A 10515-nucleotide genomic window follows, 5' to 3' on the forward strand; every position below is an offset into this window, starting at 1 on the left:
CCCTAAACTAGATCATCAAATCCATTCCCTTCCCTCCAACTATGTTTTGCAGACTGAGCAGTAACACAGCTGAAATATGAACCCAGGTCCTTTGATGCCAGATTCAGTGCTCTTTTGACTAGTTTAGAAGAAAATTCTGGAAAGATTTTATGGTGAGATGGAGTTTGAATTGCACCTTGAAAGACTGGTAGGATTTAAATTAGTTGCTTGGAGCAGGGAGGGCATGCTGGACTAAAAAAGGTTGCAGAACAGGAGGACAAGTTGGATAGGTAGGCTGAGGCCAGGTTATGGAAAGCTAAGAGTTAGGAGGGAGCCTCCACTAAACCTCTGAAACCGTGCCTTCCAATTCACCCCCTCTTAGGCCTCCTTTGGAACTTCTTCAGCCAGCAATCCTCAACACTACGCATATTTCTGATCCCAGTTTTCCCACATCCTCACATTCTCTCTGCTGGAATGTTAGTACAGGAAGAGGAGAAGGAATTGTGGTGGGGAAAGTAGCCCAAGTCTTCTCAGAAATCCCCACTCTTTCAGGATTTCACTAAATTCTCATTTTTTCCATACACACTCCTCCTTCTCTGACTGAATTCTGTTATTCCCTTGGCCAGCATATTTTGAAATATGAGCTCTCTCTCGCTCTCTCGCTCTCTCCCTCCCTCCCTCCCCTTCCTCTCCTACATCCTCCTTATCTTCCAAGTCTGCACTTCAGGACTTTTATAACTCATTGTCAGAGTGAAAAAAATTAATACATTTTCCACCAGTTAGTGTTTAACTAGTTCCCTATATCTGAGGTCTGACAGAGTAGAGAAGCCAGGGTAACCCCTGTTGGGCAGCTCTTTGCTTCAGGTGTCCCTGGACCAGCCAGAAGAGAAGCAGCAGAATTACAGTGCCAGGGTGAGACACAATGGTGGAATCCAACTTCACTGCAAAGGATGCCTACCTGAGCCACTTCAATCCTCAAACTTACCTGGAAAAGTATTATACCTTTGGACCGAGCCCCTCTGCAGAGAATCAGATTCTGATGCATGTCCTCAGAAGACTTTTCATGACCTTCTCATCTGGTAAATGTCCACGCTGCCCTCCCCTCCTATCCCTTCCCCTCCCATCCCTTGCTCTCCTCCCCCCGCCCCAGAGTAAATAGTAATAGGGACAAGAGAATAGTTACTGGTTGACATGACCAGCTTCACTAAACTTTCTAACAATTAAGACTGTCCAAAAATGAAATGGCCTGCTTCAGGACTTAGTGGGTTTCTCCTCACTAGAATTTATGAAGCAAAGATTGGATAACCTCTTCTAGGAAATATTTTAAAAGGGATTCTTGGAGAGGTAGGGGTCCAACTAGATGGCCTTTGTGCTCCCTTCCAACTGTGAAATTCTGATTTTATAATTAAGTTCAGAACCACCTGTTATAGAATGGGAAATGGGAAGGATGAAGAATTAGGAGGAAGGGAGAGACAGAGGCATAGAGGTAGCAGAGACACAGAGGGAGAGAAAGAGAGACATAAGGGGGAAGAAGGGAGACAATGATAGAGATAGAGAATGAGAGACAAAGAGAGGAGAGAGATAGAGAGATTGTGTCACATAATAATTTTGGAGAAGGGAATAAAGGAGTTCACTCATAGAAGAGGGATATGCATGGAAAAACAGAGAATTTTGTAAATTCCTTAAAGAGCCCTGTGTTTCAGAGAGGATTTGAGCTGCATAGACTGCATAAATCATTGAATGATAGCATCCATTAGACAAACCTCATGCTTTAGTCAATGTGAATGTGACTAGAGAAACTCTTAATTTCTAGTTCTCAGCACACTCTAGTCCTCATTTACTCTGTGATTTAGAGAAAGCTTCCTAACCTCTCTGGATCTCCTGTGGGATGAATATTTTAAAACTGGTGCCTAACACCAAAGACCTTATGATTATTCATTAGATAAATGTCCCCTGAATCTATAGTCTGTGGAAACCTTATACAATGTTTAGAGGCTACATTTTGATTTATCTCTCTCCTATCATAATTCCATGTCAGTTGTTCCAGATTTTCTTTTCTATTCTGAGTGGATTCAAGGTCTGTGCACCAAATGTGCGTATGTGCACATGTGTGTGCATTTTACCCCCCTAAGGACCTTAAAACCTGCCCTCAATATGTTTGCTCTAAAGATGGAAGGTGGAAAAAAGTTGGTTAAGTGGGAAGTAGGATGGAAGAAAGAAGTCGTGTCACTTTAAAAATTAACCTTTCTCCATATCTCATGGTGTAATGGGAAGAATGCTGGCTCTGGAGTAGAGGATCTGACTCTGCTGATCGTCTAACTATGTGTGACTTTGAAGAAAATCATTCATTCTCTCTGGGCTTCAATTCCCTAGTGAAGGGTTAGGGAACCAAGTTTTTGTATTGTCCACCATTTGTAGGTTCTTGGCCGTACAAAAACAGGCAGCAGGTGGGTCTGGCCCTCAGGCCTCAGTGATCATTAATGCTCCCTCCAGCTCCAAATTCTATGACACAGAGTAGAGAATATGACCAAAAGTAGCCTAGTCATTCTAGCAAGGTGAAAGGATGAAGCTTTTGCTTTGACTTTATATCTTCCTCAAGAGGATGCACATCACCATTGACATCAGATTTGGGATTTAAAATAAGTGCATGAATGAACAACTGTTAACTAAGTACCCAATATATGCTAGACTCCTTGCTAGGCACTAGGAAGAGGAAAACAGAAAGGAAATAGTCCCTACTCTCAAGGAGCTTACATTTCATTGGAGTGGGATGGAACACGTATATATATTAGCAAATTTTAAAACCTATGCAAAGTAAATGTTATTTGTCCTTTGATTTCAGAGGACCAATGACATCACAGGTGATGTCTTGACTTGTTTGTGAAGTGGATTTAAGTGAGGCAGAATTGGAAAGTCATGAGCCTCATTATCTCTTCCGGAGTCATCGAAGTCCAGTGGCAGGACAAAAGTCAGGATGACTGGCAATAGCTTGGGTAGTGGTGGAGGACCTTGGCATCTTTGATGTCTGGTCCAGATTTAAGCACTCCACGGTGCCTGCTTAGCTTCTTTCATGGCTGTTTGAGCAAATTGTTCTCATCTGCCCATTCCACCTAGGGAAGTCTTCATATGCTTGAGGTAGACATCCCCTTTGAGGCCTGTCAGTTACGCTCAGCATGGTGCAGCCTGTCTGCTACGATGGTTTACCAAGCTGCAGCTGCAGTGCATGCTACAGCTTCGTAGAGCCACCGGGTGTGGGTGGGGGGCAGGGAGGGTGTTCAGGAGGACCAGAATCTCTGGTGCGAGGGCTTACTGAGCCCTTTTCAGGGCTGCTCATCCACGTTTGGTGTTCATCTAATTCCCCCAGCTCTTGCAAAGCAAATATAAGATAGCTAAAGGGGGCACTAACGACTTGAGGGGTCATGAAAAGCTTTATGTAGGAGATTGTCTGTTGGCTGAATTTTGAAGGAAGGTAGGAATGCTGAAAGGCAGAGATGAGGAAAAATCTAATTGCAGGTTAGGGCACAGCCTGTGTAAAGGTATGTAGAAAGGACAGAAAGGGGATGGAATGTCCTACATGAAGATACTGGGTAAGCCACTTTGACTGGACTGGTGAGTTTGTGAATGAGGGTGATATGTACCGAGTCTAGAGGGATAGGATGGAGCCAAATTGTGATGGGCTTTCAAAGCCAAATAAAGAAGGTTATATTTGACCTTAGAGGCAGTAAGGAGGCATTGGAACTTTTTGAGTAGGAGAATGACAAGGTCATACTTTTGCCTTAAGAAAATCACTGTGGCAGCCATGGGGAGTATAAACTGAAGAGGGGAGAGATCTGATCATGTTTTCTCAAAGTGGTGTAAACAAGCACCCTGAGACTTTTAATACGTTATTCATCATGACTGAGTGAGGCATGGCTAGTGTGGATCTGGAAACTGGGCTTTTAAAAAAGAGCAGACTAGAGAAGCAGAGCTGAGAAAGCCAAGGAAACTGAGTCAGGATGGAGAGCAGAGTTGAGAAGGGGGACTACATGCAAAGAGCAGATTTCCATTCATCAGGCCTAATTTAAAAGCCTTTCAGCCACCATTCCTCAGTACTGCACATATCTCTGTTCTCAAATTCTAAATACTTCAGAGTAGCCCATATTGTGAAGGGGAGAAAAGATGAAATGTGGACACACTCAAGAGCAGAGTATACCTGTACTAATTGTGTTACAGGAAACAGGATGAAATGAGTTGTTGGGGATTTCTACATGCAATGTGCCAAAGTAATTTAGAAAGTAGTTTCAAATGTGCTATAGGGTTGTAGAGAATCTGTGGCAGAACCGTTCTGCCATGCTAGTCCCTGACGTGTTAGCCATGGAGAGGCAGTGTTATAGCAGCAGATTGGTATTGGTACTTATATAAAGGAATTCTGGTGATCAAGACAATGACCTAAGACAATTCCAAAGGACCCATGATGAAAAATGCTATCTACCTCCAGAGAGAGAATTGATGAACTCTGAGTGTAGACTGAAGCATACTTTTTAAACTTTATTTATTTCTCTTCCTTTTGTGTGTGTTCTTTTGCAGCATGGCTAATTTGGAAATTAGTTTGGAGCTTGCCTGCTCAAAGGGTGGGGTAGGGTTGAGGAGAAGGAAGAGAATGGAACTCAAAATATTGAAAAATGAATGTTAAAATTTTTAAAATGTAATTGGGAAATATTTAATGAAACAAATAAAAATGTAATTAAAAAAAAAAAGAAGGAAGGAATTCTGGGACCTAGACTTTCAAAACCAGAACAAAGGCTTCAGCTTGTTAGGCTGACCAGGATGTGACCTGGCCAGATCTAATCAAATCTTAGTTCTGCTATCTCTTAGCCAGGTAACCCTGAGAAAGCCAGAGGACTTAGATTTGGAAGGGACCTTATAGAGCATTGGTTTTACAGATTACGACCCTGAGAAACAGACAGGTTGAATAGTTAACCCAAGGTTCTGTGGATAATCAATAGCAGAACCAAGACCGGAAATCAGATCCATTGACTCCAAATCCAACATGCTCTTTACTCTACCATGCTACCTCTTCTCTGAGCCTTGGTTTTCAGGTCTATAAAAGGAGAATGGGTATAACCACGTTGAGAACCTCATCAGAAGGTTGTAAGGATCAAATGAGATACTAGTGAAAAGGATCTATGACTTGTTTAAATGCTTATATTCATATCATTATGATATAATATACAGTGATTAGATATAATTAGCTATAATCTCAGTGAAGGTCACCATTTGGGACCCAAGTGATTTATTTTGCTTTGACTTTAAGTGAAATGAAGCACTTGAGGCCTAGATGATGACCTTCACTGTGATTAAATCTAATAATAATAATATAATCATATAACATTTACATGATTTAGTCTTTTTATTTACACAGTTTATCCTTTATTGAATTGGGTTCCATTTTAAAATGAATCATAGGCAGGATAAGCTTATATCTCTCTATTGCTATAGCACTGAAGATCACAAGTTGGCCTCTGATTCAGAAATTTATGTGATAAGTGGCCTTCAGTCCTTAGGGAATCTCATCCCTGACCACCCATTTTTGCCTTTTTTTCTGGGACAGGCAGGGTGAAAGGAGACCTCCTGATCGACATTGGCACTGGCCCCACCATCTACCAGCTCCTCTCTGCCTGTGAGGCCTTTAACGAGATTGTGGCCACTGACTACACTGACCAGAACCTCAAGGAGCTCAACAGGTGGCTAAAGAAGGAACTGGAAGCATTTGACTGGTCTCCTGTGGTAAAATATGTATGTGAACTGGAAGGGGACAGGTAGGTTTTTCTCTGACTACTTACCAGATCTCTGAGGTACTTGGCGGTAAGCATAACTCCCTGAAGCAAAAATTATCCTTCGGGGTCCAAGTGCAGTGGAAGAAAAAAAGTCAGAGAGAAATAGATAGGGACAGTGAGAACAACAGAGAGTGACAGAGAGAGAGACACACAGAAAGAGAGAGACACACACACACACACACACACACAGAGACAGAGAGACAGAGAGAAAGAGAGAAATCAGATCTACCCATAGATATATAGAGAAATTCAGGAAAAGGCAGAGGGTAGAGAACCAGAGGCCTAGAAAAGGAGTCATACAGAGAGACAAGTAGAAAGAGGAAAAGAAGAAAGGAAGACAGATTAATGTAGAGAGACAGGGACATGGCCAGAGAGAAAGAGATCTGAAACCCCTTCAGGGTATGTATGGAATATGCATGAGTGCAGAGCTGGGGAAAACTGTTTAGTGTGGGAGGGAGAAGGGGACAGGAGATAGAAGGACCCAGGCCAGTTCTATGAAAGAATTCCAGCCCAAACTCAGAACATCTTTTCCCATGTTAGCACTTGCCCTCTGGGGCTAGATGCCATTGCTAGCCACCTGAATGTACAGCTAGAATGTGACTGATGCTGAATGTCCCAGCAACAGCATAGGCAGTGTCCTTATTGCTCATGCTAACACAGGTGAATCAGCCTTCATTGGATTATTATGTTATATTATATTGGAGAGCTATCTTCATAACAGATGACAAGTGAAAAGGGCAGGAACTACCCTAGCTGCCTGTCAAGAGTATGGAGGAGAATATGCTCATCTCATTTATTTATTTATTTACATTCCAATGTAAGTTTCTTCTAGCAGGGCTGGGGAAGAGGAATGTTGACTAAGGGAAATCAATCAATTAACAAAACACCAAGCATTTGTTTTGCCAGCTTTGTGTCAGGCACTGTGCTAAGTCTTTTGTATACAAATACCTCCCTATATGGAAGCAGTTTGTATTCTCAGGGAGGAAAGAGAAAAGGGAGAGGCTAGGAACATAGAAAGAAAAATATTCAGAGATATAGCTTTTATTGATACATTCATTTCCTGGCCTGCATCTGTACAAAAGCACCAAATTGCATTATTTCACATCAAAGCTTGTTTTGTCTTACATGACATTTATATAAACTTTTAAAAGTTAAATTATGCGAATGGTAAGTACATAATTTAAAAAGCTTTAATATGCATTTTTAAAATCCAAGCAAATTTAAATATATCCATAGTAAAAATATTTTCAATAGAAGATAGCACTGGGGCAGCTAGGTGGCGCAGTGGATAGGGCACCAGCCCTGGATTCAGGAGGACCTGAATTCAAATCCGGCCTCAGACATATAACACTTACTAGCTGTGTGACCCTGGGCAAGTCACCTAACCCTATTGCGTAGCCCCCCCCCCAAAAAAAGATAGCACTTCAATTTTGTAAAGCCATATTATTTTGTAAGCTGGGAGAAATTCGAGGTAGATGCTACTACCTTGCAACTGATTAAATCCATTTCCCATAAAACACTTTAATGAACCTAGTGTAGTCACCACCAATTCCAATGTATTCCTTCCAAATACTTTAAGCTAGTATAGATACTGCCCTACAACTCATTCGGATCTCCTTCCCATAGAATGCTTTAACAGCTAATGTAGATACCACTCTTCTTTGTATTCAAAGTATATTCCTAAGTATATTGAGGCATCTGGTTTGGAGTCGAGAAGACCTGAGTTCAAATCTAGTCTCAGACACTTATTAGCTGTGTGACCCTAGGCAAATCATTTAACCTTCCTTTACCTTAGTTTCCTCGTTTGTAAAAAGGGGGTCAAAATAACACCTATACACCAGAGTGCCTGGAACATTGTAAGTTCTCTATAAATGTAAGCTATGATTATTAGCTATTATTCTGGACTCCTGGATCTGTTCTCATATCATTTTCCCCTTCCTTCACAAAGAAGATAACTCCTACACAATTAGGATTTTGGATGGTCTTGTCAACAGGGGCTGAAGCAAAGAGAGACAGCACCTATGTGATCAAGGCAGCAAGACCTGACGCTTCTCATTAGCATATTGGTCATTTTGTTTGTTTCAGGGAGAAGTGGGCTGAAAAGGAGGAGAGACTGAGACAGAAGATCAAGCATGTCCTGAAGTGTGACGTGACCCAAAGCCAGCCTTTGGGCCCTGTTTCTCTGCCCCAGGCTGATTGTCTGCTCACAGCATTGTGTCTGGATGCTGCCTGCAAAGACCTCCCTACCTACCAGCAGGCCCTGAAGAACCTCAGCAGCCTACTGAAACCTGGAGGATGCCTGGTGCTTATTGATGCCCTCAAGAGTAGCTACTACATGATTGGTGACCAGAGGTTTTCTAGTCTCTCCCTCACCCAGGAGGCTGTGCAGGATGCAGTGGTGAAGGCCGGTTACACAATTCAAGAGTTTGACGTCATTCCCCAAAGCTACTCCAGGACCAGAGCAAACAATGAAGGGCTTTTCTACCTTGTGGGGCAGAAGCTCAATAATTCTGTAGGTTTACCAAGTTAATCGTGCTTTCCTTTCTCACTTCACCAAAAGTCAGCTCTTCTGTGGCTCTTGGTAAAGATCTTTCTATCTTCTTCCTATGTGATCTGAGATGAGTTATAGGCAGCCCTTGGGGAGGGAAGACTGAGTACGTTCTTCAGATGGTACATTGTTAAATTGAATTAAAGCAATCCACCTGCCTTACCCAGATGACTAACTCCAGTCCTTGGGCCTCACTGTTTGTGTCAAAAACACTGACCGGAAGAGGTGGGCCAGAGTCTGTGGGCCATACAATAAGTCTTGGGATGGGAACAGATCATTCAATTAATCAATTAATGGATATTAATTAAGAACCTACTAAAAGTTCAATGCGACAGTAGACGCAGTGGATTAAGTAAGACATGTAGTTGGGGAGACAAGATTGATACTCATGAAACAATGAAAGAATAGTTTGAATGCAGAGCTGTGTGGTACTGGGCATACCTACTATAGAGACTTGGAAGAGAGAGTTATCAGTTTGGATGGCAATCGTTAAAGGAGCCTTTGTAGGGGAAGTGGATCTTGAGCCTGAAGAAAGGTTAGGGTTGAGTAGGCAGTGGTAGGGAGGAAGAAAAGCATTCTATAGATAGATATGGGCCACAAAAGCAGAAGTATGGAGGCAATTCATTCATTCCTTCAACAGACATTTATTAATGTACAAGATACCGTTCCAGGTGCTGGAGGAGATATGAAGAAAAATAGTAAACAATTCCTTTTCTCCAAGAAAGTGTAGGAATGATAAGACATGTGCATATATAACTATGACAGAAATTTAAAATAGGTTACATGTGTAAGAGGAATACAAAGTGATGTGAGATCAAATGAAGGAGAGTTTGATTCTACCTGGAAGGAAAGAAGAAGGCTTTGTGGAGAAGGTAGTATTTGAGCTAAACCCTGATTGTCAGATAATGGTTGAATAATGGATAATGGATTGTCAGATGGTTGAAATAAGGAGGATGTTTTAGTATGTGGCCCAAGTGACCCCATTCTCAGGTGCTTAAAGAGCTGATGACTGTGATTGAAGAGTCAGTGACTCTTCGGAGATTTTAAAGAATGGGAGACATAATGCAGGACCAAAGAAAGATAAACATTGTCACAATTTTCAGAAAAAGGGAAATAGAATAGTATCTGCAAATTAACTTCCTGGAAAAATTTGAAAACTGGTGTTTAGAGAAGTGGTTAATGAACATTAAGAGAAGGAAGCAATGACCAGAAAGAGTGAACATGGCTTCATCAAGAACAGCTCATGCTAGACTAAGCTTATTTCCTTCTTTTACAGGGTAGCTAAACCAGTACATCATGGATTTATGTATATTTTAACTAAATGTTATTCTTTATTCTTGTGGGAAAAAATGGAGAGGTATTAATTTAGCTGATATTAAGTACAGTTAGGTTCAGATCTGATTGAATGGCTGGAATTAAAGACTAGTTATTCATGGTTCAATGTCAACTTAGTAGGAAGTCCCCAGGGAAGGAATCAAGGGATGTATGCTTAATTCTGTGCTGTGTTTTTATGAATGTCCTGGACAAAAGAATGATGACATCAAATCTGCAGATTATGCAAAGCTGGGAAGCATAGAATAGCTAAACCACAGAGAATGACAGTCAAAATCCAAAGAGATCTTGACAGACTAGAATACTGGATTGAATCTAATAAGATGAAACCTATTAGGGTTAAATGTAAAGTCTTACTCTTGGGATTTAAAAAAATCTTGTAAGGACAAGATGAGACCGACATGGTTAGACAGTACTATGTCTGAAAGAAGATATGGGAGTTTTGGTGAATTGTAAGCCCAGTAAGAATTAATGGTGTTATATGACAACTAAAAAAAAAAACCCAAACCAAAATACCAAAAACAAAATAATGTGTTCTTAAATGACTTTAAGAGAAGAAGAAGGAAGTAATAATCTCACTGAATTCTTCCTTGGTCAAACTGCACTCAGACCTGGACATCAACATTTAGGAAGGACATTGATAAGCTGAATTTCATCCTGAAATTGTCAACCAGAGTGGTGGAAGGCCTTAAATCTATACTGTATAGAGATTGACTTAAGGTACTGGAGATGTTTAGCCTAGAGAAGCAAGTACTTATTGGAGACATAATGGCTGCCTTTAGATATTTGAAGATCTGTCATGCAGAAGAGGCCTTTTCTCTTTAGCCCCAAAAGAAAAAT

General features: G+C 41.2%; 1 protein-coding gene across 1 annotated transcript; it reads left to right on the forward strand.

Moving 5' to 3' along the window:
* Positions 1–692: 692 nt before the first annotated feature.
* On the forward strand, positions 693–8468 carry LOC110210659 (nicotinamide N-methyltransferase-like). The gene is made up of 3 exons (XM_020989730.2): positions 693–1058; positions 5570–5777; positions 7881–8468. Exons 1-3 carry the CDS (start codon positions 902–904, stop codon positions 8323–8325), a joined length of 810 nt encoding a protein of 269 aa, XP_020845389.1. The 5' UTR covers positions 693–901; the 3' UTR covers positions 8326–8468.
* Positions 8469–10515: the final 2047 nt, after the last annotated feature.

The sequence above is a fragment of the Phascolarctos cinereus genome, unplaced genomic scaffold (genome assembly GCF_003287225.1).
Source record: "Phascolarctos cinereus isolate Bilbo 61053 unplaced genomic scaffold, phaCin_HiC Scaffold_726;HRSCAF=1367, whole genome shotgun sequence".
Classification (NCBI taxonomy): domain Eukaryota; kingdom Metazoa; phylum Chordata; class Mammalia; order Diprotodontia; family Phascolarctidae; genus Phascolarctos; species Phascolarctos cinereus.

What these genes read in the sequence shown, in the direction of transcription:
- LOC110210659 (XM_020989730.2), top strand. Translation starts at nt 902, where the DNA reads ATGGTGGAATCCAACTTCACTGCAAAGGATGCCTACCTGAGCCACTTC. An exon ending in TTTCATGACCTTCTCATCTG is followed by an intron (nt 1,059 to 5,569) that starts GTAAATGTCCAC and finishes TTTCTGGGACAG; the next exon opens with GCAGGGTGAAAGGAGACCTC. An exon ending in TGTGAACTGGAAGGGGACAG is followed by an intron (nt 5,778 to 7,880) that starts GTAGGTTTTTCT and finishes TGTTTGTTTCAG; the next exon opens with GGAGAAGTGGGCTGAAAAGG.